This window comes from Lichenostomus cassidix, chromosome 1Aa, assembly GCF_008360975.1.
Source record: "Lichenostomus cassidix isolate B80296 chromosome 1Aa, HeHo_3.0, whole genome shotgun sequence".
NCBI classification, from domain to species: Eukaryota; Metazoa; Chordata; class Aves; order Passeriformes; family Meliphagidae; genus Lichenostomus; species Lichenostomus cassidix.
Window position 1 is genome coordinate 21,808,253 of NC_139480.1, and position 24,132 is coordinate 21,832,384.

Sequence of the window (24,132 nt, forward strand, 5' to 3'; positions counted from 1 at the left end):
GAGGCATGTCCCAGTTCGTTATTTTTTCATGTTTTATTGTCTACACTGATCTTTATTTTACCAGCCAAGCTTGCATGTCCCAGTGCAGGGCATGCTGGCTGCTATCAGCCCCAGTCCATGCACACCAAGCAGGATGCCTAACCCAACGTTCTGAGTTCCACAGCAAGACGATGAAACCTCCTTGATTTAATCATTCTCTGAGTAGGCTGAATTTCCTGTTGCTTTCAACTGAACAGCATATTTCAGGGCTACATGTGTTTCGAAAAACTCTTTCACATCCAAGGAATTAATTAATCATGAAAACCTGGATTATAGTTTTGTTCAAATGCACTCTTTACAACTGTGATAGAATGTGTAGATCATATTAGAAAAAAAACAATTAACTCATATTACCTTATTCACCAAAAACAGGACTAGATTTTCTGGTTGCTCCATATAAATTTTCCTATATTTCACTTGACTGCATGTAACATGAAACTATTTGTTATGCATCACTGCCTTATTAGCTTCACCAGATTTAGCTGAACCTGTCTTGTTCCGTTCAGCTGGGCAATAAGGATATTTTTAATCTGGTCTAAATTGCTGTTGCAATTTGTTAACTGTGATAAATTTTTTTTCCTACAGTAAACACTTAAATACTTGCAAAAGCTAATCAGATCATAAAAGATGTGCACATATTCCTAACAAACAGGGCATATCTGTTCCTGTTGCAATTTGTCATAGAATCATAGAATCTTTATGGTTGGAAAAGACCTTTAAGCCAAACTTAAACTTTGAGTCCAAACACAAAGTCCACCACTTTACCATATCCCCAAGTGCCACATCCACACTTTTTTTTAAACACTTCCAGGAACAGTGACTCTACAACTTCCCTGGGCAGCCTGTTTCAATGCTTGACCACCCTTAAGGTGAAGAAATTTTTTTCTTTTATCTAATCTAAACCTCCTTTTCCACGAGCACAGCCACTGTTCAGACAAATCTTTGGAAGATTTTGTGTCACAGTCTTATCACCTCACACAAATGTTTGAAACTTCCCAGTCAGACAGAGATGAATACTGCCACACGGAAACACGCTTTGCTGATTCACACATTGCAAATCCCACAGTGGATAGCACAAACCAGAAAACACTGAAAAAGGACTCAGATTAAAGGATATCTTTGCATAATCCTCAGGAATGTTTCACGGATGTATTTTTCCCTAATGGATTAAAAGAATAATTTCTAGTCTAAGTATTCCTGAATGAATTCTGTTGAATGTAATACTGTCTTGACCTCTGGTCAAATATAAATATGCATATTCTAAATACAAAAATCTTTTCTGTCTCTCATCAAGACACATCAAAAAATAAACCTTTGAAATTGATTAAGCAACAGTGCAGAAAATAAAACTCACAGAGAAACAAAATAAGGAATTTACATTTTTTACCCAATGTTTGGTTGGTTCTAATACATACTAATTTATGTTTGTTTCATTTTTTACCATATAGATAAAGCAGTAAGAAAAACAACATCCCCTTTTTCTTCATCCCAAATAAAGGAGGAGGAACAAACAGGGAGAAAGAATTGTATCAGATATGTGAGAGTTTGACTTTAAAAGGGGTGCAGAAACCAATCAAGGAGAACCCTTACTGGAGTAAGGGAGTAAGCTGCCAGAGTAATTTTACATGCATAAACTACTACATAATTGCCTGTGTCTTTGGAGAAATGTGCATGTAGTGAGAAATGGGGCTGACAGAGAGGCCAAACCATTTATATGAGAATATAAAGTGGACATCAGGAGGATTAATGAGCAATGGGCAGAGGAGCCTGAGAATGCTCTCAGAATTCAGGCAGTGCAAAATTTGACAGTGAAATAAAATTAATTGAAATCTCCTATGGTTGTATGAGGTGAGAGAGTGAGAACATTGCCAGTTGGCTAAGATTTTCAGTTGGCTAGTGTTTTAACTATACCACTAGCCCCTGAAGTGATATAACCACACAAGTGATTTCAAATCCTTTTCTTAAAGGATTTCTTACATTGTAAAAGTAATCTTACTGAAAACAGAGAATGGTCAACAGCCTCAAAATACAATAATCAAACACAAAATGTAAATTTTTAAGTCTCATAACTTGAAATTGTATTTATGATATATAGTCTCCTATTTTTATTTTTTTTTTTTTGTATGCATTTTGAAATGCTGAGGGGTACTTGAGATGCAATATGAGCACTCAGTCCTTAGTACCTCAGCGCACAAATGTACCAGTCCATCATGAGGAATGACTAGTTTATGTTTTTTGGTGGGCAGCTGGCTGGCACAGCCAGGTGCACACTGCTCAGTTTTCTTATTTAGCACAGTTTGAAACTGTGCCATGTTCACTGGCAGGAGCTCCTAGATCATTGACGGGGTTCTCTCCTGCTTCAGGTGCCACAGGCTCTTATAAAAAGCATGGTACTCTACAATTACAACAAATAAAAAAAAAAACCAAAAAAAACCCCCCAGGTTGACTTTTTGCTCCTAATAGTACCATTGGAAAGTCTTTTCAGAATTCCACTGTTGTAATGTTTAGGAACCCTCTTCATATTTTCAGTACAAATTTGCACATTACAGCCATTTGGATTTGTGTCAGCGCTATGCTAAAACTTAAATAGATCGTCTGAACTTTTTCTCCTTGGTGCTCATCCAGGATTTATTGGTGCACATGAGCCAGAAGTAACTACTGTGATCTGTGGATCCACAGTGATACCCATTTTAAACACAAACCCTAAGGTGTGCTAGGAAAAAACCTAACAAAACAACACTAAGTTTTTCTGCAACATTGCAAGATACATGAAACGCAAAGGTAGTGACCAAAACTCAAAGGTTATAAAGAAAGAGGTAAGCACAGACCACACAAGACACCCCAAACTCTGTGCAAATGACAGGTGGATGAGTTGTGTGGTGAGTGCACCATTTGGCATCACATGTCAAACACACCTACCTGGAGTGCTCCAAAAAGCTGGAAGAAGGCTCCTGGGCCTCCCAGGAAGTCCCAGCCTGACAAAATTGTTAGTTATCATACTTAGACATGTCTATCAGAGTAAGAGTTACAAAAGGAACTCACAGAAATGACTGGCATATACTTGGAAGCAAATGACTTTTCTAAATGGCTAGAAATAGGTTAAACACAGTTGGTCAGTCTGGGGATGGAGCTAGAAGACAAATTGCCTTGAGTAATGTTGGGTCCCTTTTATAAAGCCAGCTGTTACTCTGATCATTAGCTATTTAGTCTCAGTAAGCAGATGTTTCTCTTTTTGGGAACTTCTGCTGAAATCATGGAGTTCAGCATATAAAGCAATTGAAGAACCAAGTCTTTTTTTAAATGCTGATTTTAAAGGCCTAATTTTTTCTCAAAGTATTTGCTTTAGCTTCCAAAAAGCTTTCAGTTTCTTCAGTATATGCTGCCCCTGCAGAACATTATAAATTTATCTTTTTAAGGAGTTGACAGCTTTGAAAAATAGCATAATTTTTGGGAAAATGTATTCTGAAGAATTATGATACAAACCAGTTTAAATCTCAACAAATTCAATAAATCTTTCCATTTTCTCTAGGAAAATACTTCATTTGGTCTTGATAGCTTATTAAAAAACAAAAAAAATCTGTCCTGATTGAAGAACTTGCCATGATTTCCACAAAAATTTTAAATGAGTCAGGAGTTCTTTGTCACATTCTGTTAGGGAATTTACAAAAGCATGTCCTTCACTAAGATACATTTGATGTGATATATTTTTATGCAACTTTCTTAATTTATAGCATTTTGAAGACCAATTTTTGTAATACAATTTCAACACAGTAAAAGTACTCTGGATGTCTTATTTTGCCCTTTTGATGTCACTGTTTAACTACCTCTTCACTGCTTTATTGTTATCCTATCTCAACAAATGGATAAATGAGGCAGTGAAGATGGATACCTTTTCAAATGCTACCTACTTTATATTTCTGCCTTCAGGTAATTCAACATTTAACAGAAGCTTTTTGGCAACGAGGGTGAAAATTCACAGCCCAATTACTAACAGATATACTGCTCCCCAAAACTCTTAATGAAATCTTAATCACCACTAGTCAGGTGAGAAGTTCTAGCATCTTCATATAGAAATATAAACTGCTGAACGCTATCTTCACAATACAATCTTTAATATTTCAATATCACAGAGAAAATCTCAAAGTAACTACATTCTTTACGTTTAGTGATATATAAAGGGTAGTAGGAAAAATCCCAAACATGCCCCCTTGTATGTCTAACTGGATACTGTAAAAATCTAGACAGGGAAATAGTGCTTTTTGTAAGGCAAGTAGGCAAACCACATCTTGCCTGTTTTTGAGCTGCTGAATCTGAAACTGTGGTGCAAAGGATGTACTCAATAGCCTGGACTTCAAAAAAACTCAACTGCAAGACGGCTTTAGCAGTATCCCCCACCAGTCAGGCAACAGCAGTAGGCTCCTAAGCCTTGAAGCTCAGGGGCTCCACAGTCTTTGGGTAATCTAAGCAGCTGAGTGCAGTAACAAACTGGCTTGCCCAAACCATACTCAGCTGACCAGGACAGCTGATATAAATTGTGCAAATACATTTGATTTTTGCCCACCTTCTAGAGGTTAGGCTTTTGGAAGTGCAGCCTAGAATCCCCTTCTTTAAATCAGTATCTGGAACTATTAAAAAACACGTGAAATCTCCTCCTTTTAGAGCACAACCGGAGAAAAGGCAGTGGTAGTGATTTATGCACTGTATCCAGCAAGTAGATAACAAAATACTGGGTAGGAGCAGGCATAAGAACTCAGATTTCTTATCTTGTTGTGCTATCTTACTAATTCAGAGTCCTTGCTTCAAAAGCCTGATGTGGATGCTTAAGGAACAGTGAGAAAAAGGCAAATTTATATGACAGAAAATTTTCTTGCAAACTCTCCCAGGTTCCATTTACAGCTCCAAAAATTCCAGAAACAGATGTGGGTTCCAATAGCTTAGCAATCCTCAATAGGTTTCTCTTTCAATATCTTGTCCAGTATCCCCTCAAAATACTTAAAAAATAAAAAAAAGCCTTTTAGCTAAATTGCTTCATACCACACAAGAAGTATGAAGTGCCTTCTCATTTTACAAAACCTAATGTTTGGAGATAGAAGATGTAGATTCAAATCCCTTCATCTCAGAACAGGCCTTCACTCTAGACTACCTTGTTAAAATGCTTCAGTGACTGGCCCACAACATGAGAAGGTGACAAAGCCATCACCTTGTCCTTTGTCCTGACAGAAGCAGCAGCAGCCAGATCAAGACATCTGCTTGTGTCAGCATGTATTTAGGGAAGCCTTTCTATCTTAAGGTTCAGGAAAGTAATCTGAAAGGACATTTGGGTTTGGATCCAATGAAATTTTGGTGTTAAAGAGGCATGGAGATGCACACAATAAGTTAAGGTAAGACACATGCAGGAGAGGAACTACAGCTGCCTGAAAGCTTCCCTGGAAACCATCAAAGGTACTAGCTGAGTCAGGGAACCCCTTGATCAAAATTTTGGGCTCAGACATGTAAGTTCCATAGGCATCCTACTTTCACTGCCGAGCTTTCCTCATCAGATGTAGGATAATACTTTCATCACCCCCATGACTTTCACCACAATAATGATTTCTAAAATTACCTAACTCAAACAATAGCTCTTGGGGTCTTAAAACAGTAATGAAAATATTGATTTGTAGGATGAAATATAGCTAGTTCCCATGGATCAAAGATAACCAAAGTCAAGTATGGGCATGATGTAGGAGCTTTTGGGAGGCATGCCTCATCTAGAATAATCTGTGACACTTTTACAGAGTGTCTGCTTTACTTAAAAGGTCTATTTCGCCTCTATCAACAGTGCCACAATTACCAACCAGTGATGCAAAGTAAGTAAAATAAACCCTCACCTTGTTCCTAAAATCTCCAGTTTTTTCCACTTTAGCCTCAAGACTGAATGGACCAACATCAGTAATTTGTATTCAACAAGCAACCAGCACCATACCTTCCTACAAAAGTATTCTGCTGCCAGCAGTTCCCCAACAACCTGCAGGAGCCAAGTTTCATTTATAGTCCCAGCCCCTTTGAAATATTTGCTATCTTTCATTTAGTGGATTTTGTTTATTTAATACTGTAAGTCTTTTTCTTCCTGTAGATTCATCTTTCTAATACAGAAGGCTTGACACGTATTCAAAAAGGTAACTTTTGTCTTTATGGGAAAAGAAGCTTATTGAATAGCCAAAGGATGTCTTGTACAGGAAAGCCACATAAATGGTGCACGAAGCTGTGAGAACAGAGCTGTTAAATGGGAGCTGGGGGCTCCGGAACTGCCACAGACTTCCAGGCCCTACGGGGAATACTGAGAAGCACAGCACATTTGAAGAGGAATTGAAATTGTCAGGGAAAGAACAGAATCTGTTCACCCTTAAATTCCTAATTAGAGATCTCATAGTGGGAAGTGGCCACTTAAATGATGATCACTGAAAATCTTGGAAATAGCCTTCCTTAAAAAAATGGGCAAGTGCCTATTTTCATAAATTAACATCCTAATTTACAATACAGATTATAATAGCTTCAAATTACCATCTTATATATATTATTTAGTTTCTCTCCAGGAATCCAGATAGAAGGGTAAATTCAGAGATGAAGTAAGGCCAGATTCAGCTGAGAAAACTCTCCTTATAAATTGTATTGATTCAACATTGCAAGCTACACAACTATTTCAGATATGTCCTACAGATGACTAGTGTGCTGAGTAAATATTTGGTTATACTGACATTAATTTTAAAATTACATTCATTTCATCACTTTTCATACCTGCCAGTATTTGAACCTAAAATAAATCCATACTGTAGAATTACATTTTGGTATATATAAATCTCTACAGTACAAAAATGCGTAACATATATACAGCCATAATAAAGACAGTTAAAGTAGAAGATTAATCAGTTCTAAAAATCTTTGTGTTTCAGCTTTTATGTTTTAGATATGGCAGGTTTAAATTTCTCTACAGAAGCAACGTATCATCATCCACAGGAACATGTAATCTTAAATGTAAAATGTGCTAAAGCATTAGAAGTAATATATATTAATATTACTGTGATGTAATTCAGTTTGAAGTGTGCCAAATAACCAGCCTACAAAAATATTGTCAAAATCAGAGGTTAGTGCAAAAAAGAAGGATCTTATCCCAAAGTCCTTTAACAGTCTAAGGGCTTACTGAGTCTAAACACGTGGATGTGAGAATGAACACAAAGTGTGATTGGATTTAGGAAGCCAAAGTGGTGCTGTGCTTTAGATTCTCATTACTTTTAGTTGTGACCATCCAGTAAAGAGTGCAGAGACGTTGCTTTCATGTTGATACTGAAGTGCATGCTGCCTGATAGCTTGGAAATATAGTCCTGATGTCAGATGTATAAGAAAAATAACAATATTTAGGGCAATGTTACTACATTTGTGCAAACAAAGTCATGGCCAGGGATGCCAGAAACAAACTAAAAATAAGAGAGAGATATTTTCCAGATAGTGAGAAATTAAACCGAGACACAACTAATTAAGCAGTTCATAGATTAATTAGTTGCATTTTGAAAGGCAAAACCCTGGTTGAGGTTAAACAGTGATAGCAGTAAGATGCAGATTAGTGCATTAATAGACATGTTTTACATTATTTGGGGAAACTACCCATACATTTTGCTAGAGAGGGCATTGAATATTTTTAACTCTTGCCTAAATATTTACACTTGTTTGACTCAAATTTTACCACAATTACAGTGTAATTTGTTAAAACATGTTCCTTTTTCTATGAACATTTTCTTGCCTACAGAGATTCATAGTCTACTTATTGAAAAGACTCCAGATATTATTTCCATCGGAACAACATGATTAAAGGCACAAAAAAGGCACACCTCATTTACTTTCAAGTTATATGGAACACATCAGTAAGCCAAGCAGATTTTCAAAGAATATCTTCAGCCTGAGATATATGCAGGCTGAAGACTACAGATTCATAAATTTCTCATTTAAAATAAAAATATAAAATCCAAAGAATTGTCTAAGTAGGATTCGGTTTTTTTCCCTTTAATCTCAGTAAAAGAAAGAACTTAATAGGAAATCTTCAGCTACACAGTAGTATTCACAAACAATTGCCTAGGATTTCTTATGAGCTCTTACTTGTGACTGAATAGCATCTCATGCCACAAGTTCCATTGAACTTCACTGAATGGCACTCACTGAGAGTACTCAGATAATACCTTCCTCCATAAAAAATTGCATCACTACTTGATGTAATCAAGTTCCTTTGCTTCAATAACACTGTGAAGGAAGGTGCTGTTCCTAACTCAGCAGGGGTATTAGAATTAAGCTCCTAAGCATTTCTTCAGTAAGACACAGAATGAACTGTCACTGTCTTGTCATTCCCAGAACTTTTTGCCTCCATTTGCTCTAATAGTTTATTCTTCAGTGAGGCTGACTTGGCTGCCTTGTCTTTTTTGGACACATATGAGACAGATTTCCCTGATGAATCTTCCAAATTCAACAGCAAATCTCCCACTCAGATTCATCAGGAACGACCACTTAGAAAGCTCTGTACAGGACCAGCTGAGGACTCAACAACATTTTTTGAAACTGCAAGCAAATGAGGGTGGGATCTACACATTGCCTAGCCTCACATTAGTAAGCCTAGGCTCCACAGTGCAAAGACAGATTGCCATGCTCTCTAGCAGCAATCCATTCACAGAGCCCTGGGTCTGGTTTCTTCTGTACCAGAAATATTTAAGGGTAAGAGCCAGATAGTATAATCCAGTTCTTTTGTCTCACCAAACCCTTGAAACCATACATTGGTAATATGCAGTAATTTATTATTTTATGAAAAAAACCCAAACAAACAAAAACCACATAAGAAAATAAGATCAGAATTCTGACTAAGTATTTGGTTCTATGAACTAATGTTATCAGACTATAGCACATTTGTTATGGAGAGGTATTCCAACAGGAACATATTCAAATGAAATCCGATTAAATCGATCTAATAGCCTGTACAGGGTATTCATTGCAATGTATTCATTCTTGGGAACAATCATACTGTTGAACACACTGAGCAGTCTAGTTCATGAGTCTTCAGAATCATGCACCATTGAGACCAAATCAATCCATCACATCTAGAAAGGGGGTCTTCTTCAGGTCAGGTTTGAAAACAATAGTGTATCAGTGTAGAGAAACAAAAAGTAGCTGCACTTACATCTTATGTATAAGTGGAAAACCTTTTCCCATCCTGTCAGATCATGTAAATTCATGAATAAAACATACATAAAACAATACTAAAATATTACATTCTATAAAACCAGCTTGTTAGCAATAAGATGCTAGATGAAATTGTTTAGAACACAAAAAAAAAGTTACAAAAGTTATGTTTATGTCTTGCATTGTTTCCAATGTGATAGGATCACCTGAATAGGGAAGTCCTTTCCAAAATTGAATTGAGTTGTATTACATTATGATCATATCATTGTATACTTCATCTGTTCTCAAATATTTTCATATACATCCACACACATGTGAAAACACCTGCTAATTCTTTTCCTTTAAGTAGTCTTGGGAATACATCTGATTTTAGGAAACAGGTTGGTGATCTAAGAGAGACATTATGAGAACTTACGAAAAGTTTTGTAACAGGCCATTCTTTGCCATAGTGTAAGAGAATTACTGGCAGTAAGAGAATTGGAGTAAGTAGACTATGTTTATAAATAAGTTTTCTCTAACTAGCAGAACTTGGTTCAAAATTGCTTTCACTGCGAGTAACCTAACCCCGATCTTTGTTTATAGAGCTACATGGTTTCAGAAGCAGCACCACCTATTGGGTGACAAATGTAGGTTAGTGACTACTTTGTCACCACAGACCTATTGTAAGAGTGGTTTTGTACACAAGGAGGTGAAGCTCCCAAGTTCCTCATACTGAAATGCAAGCAGCCAACTGGTATTTTCTGGTGATCTATTTGATAAAAGCTTATAATTCAAAATGATCACTCAACAAGATATAAGCCCTACCACTTAAGCTGCTATATTTATTTGACAAAGTACTGAAGAGAGCACTTCTAACAGCATCAAGTGACTCATGCTGGTTATAATAACCATCATACCGTGTAACAGGGCATTGCACGATTTTTAGGATGCACTCCAGTTGCACAGGTCTGCATGAGCTGAAAATGAATTTGGTTATGTAAGCAGTCCTACTAAAATCTATATATGAATCCATATTCTGTATGCGGGGTCCCACGTGAATGAACGACTCATATTTTGCATGGCTTAAAGCAATCACTGACGTTACCCGTTCAGGGAGAACGAGCCCTTTTTTGCTGTGAAATTTTTACACCATTCCCTTCTCTTCGGAACAGTTCATGAGAGAGCCTAAAGCAACATCTCACATCCCACGTCCCCAAAGAAGCTCGGTTTCAGCATTGCTGGGCATGGATTTTCTCTCTCCCCCCGCCACCGGCGCACACCCGGTCCCTCCCCGGCGGGTGCAGGCAGCCCAGCGGGGCCGGACCCCTGGGAGGGCTCGGCGGGGCGCGCTGGGGGAGCAGAGGCGAGGTGGGCTGGCGAGCCCCCCCGGAGCAGCCCGCCGGTGCCGGGGGTGGCGTGGGGTACCGCGCATCCTCCAGCCCGGCGGCTGAAGTAGAAGAGGTAGGAGAAACGCTCCCACCCGCGGTGTTGACAGCGTGTTTTCGCGGTGTGGAACAGGAAGGGACTGCTCGGCATATCTAAGCAAAAGGGATCAGAGGGACCAAAACCCACCGGAGCCTGGGGAGAAAAGTTGTTTCGAAGCCCGAAGATAATTCATGCAGAGATCACTCACCCACTCTGAGGATACAGATGAGATGGATGCAGGCAACCAAGCGCCCGAGAATGAGCATGTCCAAATCGTCCCTCTCCTCCTTCCCACTGCCTGACTGCCTGCTGTCCGGCTGTCTCAGCCTCCTGCCCGCCCGCCTGCCTCCGCGGGCTGCTGCACTTCTCCTCCGCGGGGATCCGGCTCCGCGCCGCGGCCGCGCCCGGCGGCCACCCCCACGCCGCGGGCGGGCGGGATCAGCGGCGCTGGGAGCTGGCGGGGCCGCGGCTCCGCTCAGCGCATGGCGGGGCCGCGAGTGGCCGCGGGGGAGCGCGGGGTGCGCGGTGTGCCCGGGCGCGGGTGCGTGTGCGCGGATGTCCGCTTGATGTGTGTGTCGCGAGTGTGTGTGCGTATCGTGTGTGTGTGTGTATGTGTGTATGTGTGTATGTGCCGCGTATGAGTGTGTGTGTGCCGTGTGTGTATGTGTGTGCCGTGTATGTGTGTGCGCGCGGGGGGGCGGAGACCGCGCTCCGCTGGGCGGGCGCGCACGTCTGCGCGCGTGTGAGAGAGTGTGTGTGTGTGTGTGTGTGTGGGTGCGGGGGGTGCGTGCGTGTGAGTGTGGCTGCGTGTGTGCGTGTGCGTGGGTGGGTGCGTGTGTGCGGGTGTGTGTGCGTGGGTGGGTGCGGGTGTGTGTGTGTGTGGGTGTGCGTGGATGGGTGCGTGTGCGGGGGGGATGCTGTGCGCGGTGAGTGCGGTGGCGCGCACCCGCGGGCGGGAGGAGCAGAGCCCCCCGCCCCTCCCAAAATGCAGGAGGGAGGGAACGGGGCCCTGGGGACTGAGAGGGGTTCAGGCCGCTGCGGGCAGAGTATGGGCCCGGGGTCGAGGACCGGGACACAGCTTCGGCTTCGGCGGGGGGAGAGCGGCCCCCCCAGGCACCGCCAGCCTTCCCTCCGCGTGGGAAGAAAAGTTTATTTCGAGGCAGAGACGGGGAGGGCTGTGTGGGGCTCTTGGGGTCTCCTAGGTGAGCGAGGTGCGCGGCCGGTCAGTGCACCCTGGAGCCCGCGGAGCCCGGCAGCAGCGGGAAGGACCCCGTTTGGAAGCGATCGCCCCTGGTCAGGGTCCGGCTGCGGGCGCGCACCGCGATGGGAACAGCCGTGGGAACGGGCGCGGGGCATCGGGAAGCGGAGGGGTTGCGTGTTCCCTGGGAACTGGAGTGGCAGCGGGGGAAGGGGCTGGAGCAGCGGAATATCATTATCCGATGGAGAAGTGGGTCAGGGCGCGGGCACTGGCACCGTTTCTGCGGGAAGTCAAAACAAGACCAAACAAAAAGAAAGCAAAACCCACCCAAAGCACCCAAAGCAGAAACGAAAAATGAAGGCAAACAAACACCGGGTCCGCATATTGGGAAGTGCTGGCCGGCGGAGCGGACACCGGGCCGGGGGGGCCGATGCAGAACAGCTCGCGTGGGACCAGTGCGGGGTCCCGGCTGAGCCCCCCAGCCTTGCACGCACCCCGCCCGGCGGAAGTGGGCACCCTGCCCCTTGTGCTGCCTTCCCACGGCCTTCCCGCGCCGAGCTGAGCCCTCGTGGGAAAAGATAAGTGGGGGCTGGCAAGACCCCTGACAAACGCAAGAGATTTGGGGAGCGTAAGATGGCACACGCGGTTCTCGGCTTCATCCCAGGCTCGCCGAAGTGCAGCCCAGGAGGCGTGTGAATGGTCCCTGTGTTTGTGATACTGTTTGCATCCGAGTGAAACGGTCCATTCTGTACGGATGTGATGCGACTTTTAATGGTGGGCAACTTAAGTGTAAAAACACTTGGTGCTTTAGAGGTACCCTGCTCCACCGAGCCGCTCAGTCCTCAGGCACAGGAGCTTCATCTGCCAGCTTGTTCTTCAAAAAAACAAAAAGCCTCTCCTGTGGGTTTCTCATTTCAATGTCCCCCTGCTCTACCTGGCTGGTGGGGACATTATGAGCTATCTTGACATTAAGCAAAGTGTTAATTTCATAGTGAACAAAAGTTAGAGGGGAAAGTGCCAAGATGCTCAAGCAGTCAATTGTATTTGAAAAGCAGACTGCAGATGTGTCTTCTCATGCAAGGTCAGCATCTTTCAGGGTGCTACAGAGTTTAAATACAATAGAGGTTGGTTTATTAGGAGAAAGCTTAACTTGAGTGGCAGTTCTTGTTAAATGGACTTTTGGTATCATGGGAAGAAACAAGTTCCATGTGCTAAGCTCCACTAATAAAAAACTATTTTAGGATTTTCCTAAGGGAAAATGTTAAAGATTTTAGTCAGCTGATTATTGTGTTATTGAGAACCTGAATGCCAGGAAAAAGCAATAGTGATTTCCAAACCCATACACATTCAAGCACACTGATACACATAAGGAAGACAAGATACTAATACAAATAGTTAATATGTTTGAGACAAACAACAACTCTAACACCATTTTGAAATTGGCTTAGTTTTTCAGGAGGAATAAGAATAACACAATATTGCATGGCAATATATATAGGTATTGCTGTAATATACACAGGTATCATTGTAATATACAGTATAAAGGCAGAACCTGCTGTAATGCCTGACTCTCAGACTACACCTCTGCTTGGCTTTCCTCTCAAGATGATAGGTAGACATAACTCAGTTGTGTTGCTTCTAAGAACACAGAAGCTTGCAGCACCTTCCAGGTTTCCCCTCTGTCCTTGTTGGGACCAACTTTTGAGCAGTTTGGTGCCTTTTTAATCTCCAGATGCTCAGCTGTGGCCAAAGATTTGTGGCTGTCTGAACAAGACTAAAGGTCTTCCTCTTTACAGCTACTAACATGATTAGCTGGCCCGGTATGTGTTGGAAAAGTTTTGGATAGGTCAGTGTATTCCTTTCTTACAGGGTTCCTTTAAGAATTCCCTTTTATTTGTGCCATGAACAAATTACCTATCGTGAGCACATCCACATTGAAGGGTAAGCACAGCATTCACAGATGACACAACTATTTCCTAGTTTACCACAGTAAATTACCACACAGGGAGAATCTGGTCTGACATGGTCATTATACTGATAGTTAACTTTCACTTCCAGTAGGTAATGCACTATAATATTTTACAAGGTGAATGATAAACACTTAAGACTGATCACCAGAGAATATGTTAGACTCTCCATTATTCCAAACCTTTACATAAAAAATTTAGTCTCAAAACTTGACCACAAATGCCTACACTAAGCAACTCATCTGCAGTTTTATAGCCTATAATACAGGGATAATAAGGATGGATTAGAAGGTTCATCTCTGGCCTTTCAGTGTGTATGCATAGCTGGTCAGGATAAGAATTAAATTATAATATGGGATAATACTTTAGAGCTGTTTTGAATTGGTGTCAGTGGTTTAGAAAATACACAGGACAGAGGCCAAGTATTACAATTCCCTTCTGGTCCTTGAACTGAGGAATGGCTGGGGAAGAAGCTCTCTATGGAATAGGAAACACTTGGTTGTAATACAGTGACACTTCATCTTTGCCTTCAGCTGTCAGGTCACGGTGTTTTAGCTTGTACTGTGACAAGCCAAATTTATAGTAATTAATTTGGAAATAAATGAATCTGTAAAGAAAATAATTCACTAGCTCAAAACATGATTTGTATTACTGCCTCATGTATGAAGTATGAGTAACCCACAACATAACACAGAAGCAAGCAGATATGAAATGGACTTGTAGTTAACATTAAAGATTTCTGTTGCTTTAAAACTTATTATTCTTACTGATGACTTAGCAATGAAAATATTACTTTTTTTCCTCACTGTACTTCCTCACTAATAATGTATAGTGAATATATTTTGTGAATTTGCTTAATGCCTTTCTCAGTACACAGTGTTTCTGCTTGTACTTTTATGTATGTTGGTAAATCTTGATGAGAAACTGGTCCCTGTTTAGTTACTGTTTAAAAGTTTTCCTCCTCTTGAAAGGCCTTTTTATAAAAAAATTTCTTTCATGTTCAGCTTTCTTTTCCCACCTGATGTTAAGTATTTTCTTCAAATCTGCTCTTTTTATCAATTGCTACATTTTTTGTCAGCCTAAATTAACTTTTTCTCACCGTTGATACTGTATTTTCCTTTGTATTGTGACAACCTTATTAATTTCCAGGGTGAGTCATTCCATGGTTCCTTCTGCTTTTATTTTTTTTTCTAGCTTTGAGTGCTTTATGGATGTTTTTTCACAATATTGTCAATGTTTGGTTGTATTTACCTTTTTCTTTTCTTGTTTTCATTTTCAATAATGTCTTCGATATTTGTCAAATCTGTTTTTGGGTTCACATGCAGCTTTTAGCTTTAATTTTCTTTCTTTCTTTCTTTCTTTCTTTCTTTCTTTCTTTCTTTCTTTCTCTTTCTTTCTCTTTCTTTCTTTCTCTCTCTCTCCTTCCTCTTCCTCTTCCTCTTCCTCTTCCTCTTCCTCTTCCTCTTCCTCTTCCTCTTCCTCTTCCTCTTCCTCTTCCTCTTCCTCTTCCTCTTCCTCTTCCTCTTCCTCTTCCTCATATGTTTGATACAGTAGGTTAACAAAGAATTTGGTGGACTTCCATCTTTATTTTCTAATTTGCTGGGGAAACCCATGTGTATATTCAAAATATTAGAAAGGTCTGTTCAAAATGTGTTGTCCTTGCACTGGCTGTCACTGCCATCATTAAGAATATCATTCAGATACGTGATACAAAACCAAAACCGAGATTCACTAGGTGTCATGCTGAAATCAGATGTGCCTGATTTTTCAGGTTAAAATACTGGTTTTCTTCAGAGGGCTTATTCCCATGAGTGTTTAATATTAAATGCCTCTTTACATGGAGAAGTTTTAGCATGGGATCTCAAATTTTTGTTTTAGTAATGCTAAGACACAAAATGAAAGTAAACTGACTGTTTTTGTCTGCCTCAATTTTGTTCTTGAAATGTTAGAATTTCAAGATAATTGAAAACCTATTAACAGGTTAATAAAGATATTTTTCCATATTTTAAATGAATTCTGGTTTTTGCCCTCTATATAGTGTTACTTTCATTTTTTAGAATCGATCTGAGGCATTACTTTCCAAATTCATCTGCCACCAAGAACACAAAAAAACAAGAAAAAGGGTGACTTTGAACCTCTTATTTGTCCCTTTCCTAAAGAGAGGTAACCCAATTGGTTTTCAAAGCTAAACCAAATGACAGTAGATTTATATATTTTCCTTTAAAAAAAAAAATCAAAACTTGACAGTTTGATAGCAGCCAGGTGCCATCAGACTCTTTGAAGGGCTGTATGAGGGACAAAGTCTATTCACATAATCTGGCATTATTATTTTACTTCCCTGTACAAATCAGTTGAAAAATGCTGAACTGTTAGGTGCACTAAAGAAAGCAGGGTTTAAACCTGTTTTTTTAGATAGCTGTCTGGCCTAGCCATGGAAAAGGCTTCAACACCATGTCTTCTGGCAAAGCAAATGATCTAGTGAAATGTTTGCAGGCTAGAAATCTTATATATCTCTTTCTCCAACTTTATCAGCTGATTGTGAAATAAACACCACATCTGTGGGGAGACCAGCTCTTCCTCTTTTGGCAAAACCAGTCTGTATCTAGCTAATTCTTTCAGTGTCAAAACAGCTGCCTCTTATCAAGTCTGCTGAAGAGTCAGATTTGTCTACGTTTCCTTCATACTTGTTTTTGGCTGTTTGATCACAGTAAGCTTCTCTGCTATGCAGCACTCAACACTACTACTTGACACTCACTACTGCTACTCAACACCTGTTGTGAACAAGTATTTCCAACATACTTCATGAAGATTGGCTTATTTATTCTACACAAATCCTCTCTGTGAAGAAAGATACACCACTGGCTGAGTTTCTGACTGTTTTCAGCTGAGAGCCATGGCTGTGTCGTAAAATGCTTACTCCAGCTGAAAATCCCTTCCTATGTTCTAGACAAATGGATATACCCCTAGGGGCATTTGGTTATTTTCCATCCCACTATGCAGCAAAGAAATGAAGGGATGAAATGAAAATAATATTTTGTATTCCTGTTTAACATTCCTGTTAATTTCTGCTTGGACTTTTAAATGTAAAACTGGGAACACAAAGCACAGCTACTAGCACATCATCCCACTGCCTGGTTACCTGTTAGCAACACAGTAGTTGCCTGCAGAGACAGGTAAGTCTAATTCCTGAAATGATAAATGAAGAGTAAGCAGGAGTAAATTATTTAACATACAGTTCCCTCCCAGTCCCCAAACACAGGGTAGTGTGACCTCCTGGGAGGCTGAACTTTCACTCAACTTTCTATGAAAGGCCAGGTAGAAGCAGGTCTGCCTCATTGCAGGGGACAGTTTTGGTGTGCAGAGGTTCTCCCAGCTCCTCTCCTTCTGCCTAGCCAGGCACTGAACTTAGCCCTCTGCTCTGAGACACATAAGATGCCCACTGTCTTTCATGTCATTCATGCAGTGAGCTGTGCCTACAATTTCACATGTCCCTTTCCCCTCCTGCTCTTACTGCTGGTAAAGCTCTTGTTATGGAGTGTAAAGATACATTTTCTGTGCCAGAGAACAAAATTCTTTCAGTCAGTAACTGCAGAATAAGGCACTGTTTTCAGTGGTGTCTATGATTAAAAGGCTCTTTTTCTGCTGCCTTCTTTTAAAGATAGTGTACCTCCTGACAGGAAATTTGGAGAAATAAGACCAAAATGCATACTTTCAAAAACATCAATCCAAAATGGAAAACTCCAGTGGATACTTAACCTATATAATAAAGGCATGCATAGACTCAAACATTTGGTCATACAGAGTAAACACCATTTCTACTTATGCAGCAGTCTTTAACAATAGCCCATTTCATAGTAAATAATAAATTAATAAATAATTAAATCCCCCTGAAACAACCCATTAAATTGAGATCTACTAGGTCAATTCCAGAAAAAAGCAAGTTGTTTTGGCACATTGACAGATCTTATCAAACAGTTTTTCCTATGTTGACATCAAATTTATAATTTTTTTTCTCTCTTATTTGTGAGTGTGGTGGTGTTCTTACAGCAAGTGCTGACCTACAAGCACAATAGATAGGAACTCCCTGGAACAACTTATCATAATCATCATGCTTGGGTAAACATTGTTGGTGATGCTGCACAGAGGAGTTTTCAAATAATGCATATTGAATTGTAGGAACACTTTGCTGGAAAATGAAGCATGAGGGCTTTTTTTCTTAAATGATTGTTTATAATATTATTCCTGTGGGATTTTCTTGCTTATAGCAAATTGTAGCACTTTTACAGTATATGTTTCAATTTTAGCTGGATTAAGAAGCTATTTTGATTATGGAACTGAATTTGCATATTATGACTGCATACTATTCTCACAGTTTTTAAATATATAGGTACTTTTGAAATCTATTATTCAAATGGGGATAAAAGTACACAGTAACAAAACAACTACAAAAGTATGCTGCTATGCCATAGCCCATATCAAAAATAGCAGCTATTTGTCAGCATTTGAGGCATCCACAAAATAAATTCACCACTCATCCTTCATTTGACAGTACCACATGTTGCTAGTTCATTGGTAGGAAAAATAAACAGAGGCAGACATGTTGGATTTTAGTACAGAGAAACAAAATGCCCAAATTTCCTAAGCAGGGAAAGGGATAGCTAAATAAAACAATGTCTCCTTCTTAAATCTAAAAGCATTTATGGGAGTGATTCCACTGTAGTGGCTTTTAAGGTCTCAGAACATCTGTTTTTAGAAGGAGTAACTTCTGAAATTTGAACAAAATTTAATCAGAAAACATAGACTTATCCTAGTTTTTTACTAAAACTTCAGAGCTATCAACGGTAGTAACTGAAGTATATAAAATTTAACATATACAAAGAAATATGTGACACATGTAGAGAATTCTGTATTCTAAAGGAAAATGATGAGTTCTGAGATTACTCTTGCCTCTTGGTATTTGCTATTTGGGGCTATGATAGACAGTTATATGAAAAGTCTTGCTCAGTACTTGGTAGATGTCAAAAAATGGCAAAACAATTCTTGATAAAGAACAAAACAAAGAACATCATTACTTACGCCACTTTATAAATCCTCTTGTTTCTTGACACTCCTAATTATGACTGAAACAAAATTATTCCTTAGGTTCTGTTTTTTGGGGTTTTTTCCTCAGCACACACCTTCAAATCCCCAAATTTTTTCTTCACAGAACAAGAACAAGGATGATCAAAGAGGAGGTGAGATGGCTTCTATGTTTAGGGAACAAGAAGGACTATATTTGAGGGGGAAAAAAAAGAGGCTGGGATTCCTCGGTCTGGAAAAGAGACATCCTACAACCAAGGTCTGCAGAACCAAATCAGACCATGGAGAGCAAGCAGAGATTGGGATTGCTCACTTGTCCAACAGGAGGAACTGCTGGTGGCAAATGAAGCCAGCATGAGCTGAGTTTGAAAAGACTCCGACCACAAAGTTCTTTCTGTGATTAGAGTCAGGCCTGTGAAAATCCTTGGCAATGGTGTTCTGGATCCAGTGTGTTTATGAGAGTTCAAGGACTGGCCAACAACAGTTTAGAAGGTTACTAAATGCACATATACCATCAGTCTTAGTAAATCTGATTTTACTCAGATTTAGTAGTAAAATTCAGAATTAATCAATGGTTGCAGATTACTTGGGTGAAGTATGGTGTACCAGTCCTCTTTTTCTCTTTTTTGGGGGCCTGCTGACCACTGGAGGAAGAACAGTTGCTTTTTCTGAGCCGAATGACACTTTTGGATTAAATTGCTGTAGGTCCATTCTGCAGAGACAGCTGAGACCTTTAGAGGTCTTGTCAATGACAGGTATGGTTCTGGCTGATGACAGAAATTAGGGCATATTTAAATAAGCCAGGACAGAAAAGGTAACAGGGGTGTTTACCATCAGACCATCAAAATACTCTGCCTGCAGTAAATGCGTGTGCCATTAGCTTATGCTTTTATTAAATCTCATTTGCTTATTTTAAAGTGCAGTTGAGAAAAAATGTAAACATTTCCATGGAACTAAATTTCAGGAGAAAGCTAAATCCTTAAGTAAGTTTTATCATTAAGTTAAGGGTTAGGGACCAATTAAGTGAAAGCTAAGCAGCCAACTGTAAGGTATGCAGGGAGATGACAGAGCCCTGGCTTGAGGTTCAGCTAATTGAACATGGCACAAGACATTATCTTGTGGGACATAATGACTAGCAGATTGAGAAGCTGGCAAAAGTTAGAAATAGTACTGAGAAGATTGTCTGTGTTTCACAGCTGGTTAAGGGCAAATTATGTGAGTTGAGGGCTGGCCAAAATTCACAATAACTGGAGGGCAGGAGTGACATCTTTTGGGGAGAGGAACTCTTAATGTCAGCAGTTCCTAGGCACAGTATTAATAAACTTACATGAGGTCAAGATTGCCTAAGTAACTATCAAAAGTACCAAATTGGAATACATATAAAGTAAATCTGGGATAAACAGGAAAAAATAACTAAGGGGTTTTTGATTATCTGGAGAAAAACCAGAGAAGAAAGGGAAGAATCAAGGAGGATGGGGGAACGTGCTTGGGAAAATGTTGATGAGAAGCATATAGGGGCTTGCATGTTTGAGCAGGAAATAGCCACTTTTTGTACAATAGCTGAAGCTCTCACAAAGGCAATACTAGGATACTCAGGTCCTCTCTCCATTGCTTTTGCATGCCTTTTTCACTGTCTTTTTTCACTGCCTTTTTTCACTGCCAGAGTTTGCCAGAAGATCCTGAGACCTGTGAAGTTGTGTAAGTGGTTTTGTGAGTTCTACTTCAGTGTTTTTCTGCTATACAGGTTTCTATCTGCTAAGGAAAGATACCAATACTACTCTGCTCATATGGAGATTTTTGGAGATGAGCACTATACAGACAGCTCAGTAACAGTATTTCAGGCAAACGTAGCCTGTGCAGCACTTTAGTGTAGTTTGTGGCAACTCCAAGCTCTATTTAGATTAAAGGCTTTGTGAAAAGGAAGATTATTATCAAGATACTATACCCATATCTCATATAATTATATATGAAAGTAGGAATACTCTTGTTGAAACATCTCCCATTTAGCTAAATTTTTATTAATAGGAGACAGGGAGGCTTAATAAGTGGGATTAGCACACATGAGTGGCTAGACTAATGAACTGTTAGCATAAATGAAATACTTTGAACTTTCATCATTTGGAACAAATAAGCTTGTTCATCTCCTGAGTGATTTTTGAATATACCAAAAATACCCTTCAACCTTTGATGTAAAAGATAGCTACTATAACTATAGGGAAGGGTGGAGAGAAGGGTGGAGGTTTGTATGTGTATGTGTGTGTAGTACAGCAAGCTCCCACACTATTTTTTTTAAATTTTGTAATCTCAAATTAGATTTCAGACTCTAGAAACAGTCAAGAATATGGAAAAAAAATAAAATACTTGGAAAGATTAACACTTTCTTTTCCCTATGACAAATGTCACCAGAGTGGTTTGAGTTGCCTTTGCACTCCAGTTCACCCTGAGCGATGCTGAGCTGGGCAGTCAGTCTTGCAAAGGCCTCCCCATCTTCTAACTGCCCTGAAGTTGGGAGTAGCCTTAAAGGACTTGCTGTGTGTAACTGTGTGAAAAATTCCCTGTCTAAAATAGTTGCAATTGTGAAAAACAGGTCCCTTTTTCACACTTCTAGAGTACATGCTGGAAGCTTCCAATTAAACCAAAGATTGGAATAAAACCCACGGTTTACTCTGTAAACTGTTCCGATCAACTGAAAAGGCATAATTTACATTGTGCAGACATCACAACCCAGTATATCAGAAAACAGGGTCACACCTCCAATACTTTTCTTTATGATGAAGGTAAATCTCACCACCAATTTATGATACTAACAAGCATATTTGACATAAAATCAATGATCTTTTGTAACTCAAATCTTGAGGGGCTGTGTCCAGTTGACACAGGCAGCAATTGTGCAGTAGCTATAAAACATCTTGGCTTTTTACAGAAATAACACTTTCAAAGTTTCTTGGTATACTCTGTAAGGACTGAATTTGAAATATTTTACATTCAGTCTCTTTGTACTCAGAGCATTAAATAATGGAGGGTTTTCATCTCACAGCTGTTTTGTCCTCCCCACCTTTCTAGGGCATTCATGAATGCTGTATTAGTCAGCTGGCTGTGAAACACTACAGCAACATAAACTACAGTGCTTTAAAATGCAACACTACTACACCTGTAATTTTCAATAATTGGTCAGTTCAAATTCAAAATATAATTTTGTTCATACTTTTAGTATTGGACTGCACCTGCCCTGCCTTAGGACCTGCTATAATTTATTCTGGGAGGCACAAAAATTACTCTTCCTCAGGACAGATGGATTTTTCTGAGCTGTATTGTGCAAAATTAAGAAGCCTGGGCTCAAATGCCATTGCTCCTATCCATCTCTTCCACAGGTGCTAGATGACTGCTGTAAACCCCAGCAATCCTTCTGGCATGGGCTTTACAGCGCTTTTGCTAGGTCAGCCCTGGAATAAGAAGACCTCTAAAAATATAGATGACCTTTCTCTTCCTAATATTGCCTACATTATCTACATAATCCCCATGTAGCCATTTCCTTGTGAGGAATGTTCTCACAAGGTTCAGGTAGGACATTGACAAGGGCAGGAGCTGTGTGGATAAGGCAGTCCTTGTCCAGTCACAGGGTAGATCTGTAAAAATGCACCACAGGTTTTACTTGTGAGATTGACAGTGCTGTTGTAATACATCTCCCCACTCCAAATCTGTCTTCAATTCCATTCAAATAAGAATATTGAGTCTTTACAGAGGGACAATTCAGGCTCAGATTGTATTTATGGATCTTTTATGGGATGTAATGAGGATAAAAGCCTGGCCTCTAGTAGAGACAGTAGTACAGCTCCTCTGTTTCCAAGAGTTCATGGTTTAATCTAATACCCTGTACTTTGTAAAATACATTTTGTGTGCAACGTGTTAAATTTCTTTTGAACTTAGAGTACTTCAGTTCTGTTGAGCTTTGAAATTGGTAGCAGAATAGGTGCTGCCCTTGTGCTTTTAAATGCTGTCACTTCTTTCTGCCTTTGGAGCCCAAGTGGGAAAAAAATGTTTTTGAAAGGCAAATTGTACAGGCAGAGAAACAATACATAGTGAGCTATGTTGTTCTTCTTTAACAGTGACAAGCAAGGCATATTAGGAAAACCACTGGTGGAATGGCTAAAAGATGTATCATCAAATATAACCTAACCCATCCCTACCCTGAAATGGGCCTGGTTCTTTCCTCCACTATCGCTTTAATACCATAAGCAAACAATTCTATCAAGTTCATTTGGGTTTTTTCTTTGTTTGTGTTTTTTGGTTTCTGTTTCTTTTTGTTTTTTTCTTTGTTTTTTAATCTAGAGCTTTGCCTGTATTACTGTGTCTCTAGCTTTGATTGGATTCTATCTACAAACAACTGGAACTTTATGCTGACCTTCCAAAATATTTATGGAAATCCTCAAAGGTCAAAATAGTAATGAATTGTGTTCATGTGTTAAAACATGGGATTACTGAAAGAGATGACATCCCTGAAATTTTACCCTGAAATGTTTGACTCCCCAGTACACATTCAGCCTTTGGTGTGTTATTTGTCTGACATATATAATAGCTTCAAGGTTATAGAGAAAAGAGCTCTTGAATCAGCGTGTTCCCTCTCACTGCCTGAGCAGCTTAAAAACCATAACTGCATCATGTAATTCTAAAATCTTCAGAAGTTTAGGAAAGAACCAATTCTTAGTGAGTAAAGGAAAGCCCTCTGTAATTTATTTTAATGTCAAGAAACAGATTTTTCTCCTAGTGCAGTTTTCTTCCAAGAATATTCAGTTGTTGGTAATACTTGTGCTGTTTGTCTATACATGAAAGAAATATTTCAGGATACCTGTGAAATCCATGCACATTTCAGAAACTGATTCCAAATTGTAATGGGTTTTAGAAAGATTGGCTCAGCATTTGAGGAATAAAATATAGCAGATGGTGATTCTTTTTTTGAAAATCTTAGAGTAGAAGTTATATGCTATGAATTGAACAGAATTTCACTCCTGTGTGCACAAATGCATAGAAAAAAAATCCATACAGGTACTTTATTTGATTTTATTTTAGCTGGGTAGTCTGAATAGAATTAGTATTAGTGAGATGCTTCAGCTGAAAGTTGACAAATGTGTATTTTTTAAGCCTACTATCTCACAAAAGGCCAAACTGTGCAACTCTTTCTCATGCTAATGAGAAGTTGAAGTCAATGGGATTTGACATGTAAGTGCTCAACAACTTCATAATCTTGCCCTA

The 24,132-nt window shown here is 39.7% G+C and overlaps 1 protein-coding gene across 6 annotated transcripts in view; it reads right to left on the minus strand.

Annotated features, from left to right (window-relative positions):
- PTPRZ1 (protein tyrosine phosphatase receptor type Z1) overlaps positions 1-11,441 on the minus strand; it is a 135,844-nt gene extending 124,403 nt beyond the window's left edge. For 3 of the 6 annotated variants that reach the window (XM_085042294.1, XM_085042279.1, XM_085042272.1), the window contains exon 1: positions 10,847-11,441. In XM_085042294.1, the coding sequence (XP_084898420.1) occupies positions 10,847-10,904 (58 nt within the window). In that variant the 5' untranslated portion in view covers positions 10,905-11,441. The remainder of the gene's footprint in view (positions 1-10,846) is intronic. The other 3 variants (XM_085042302.1, XM_085042287.1, XM_085042310.1) reach the window with 2 other exon arrangements.
- Positions 11,442-24,132: the final 12,691 nt, after the last annotated feature.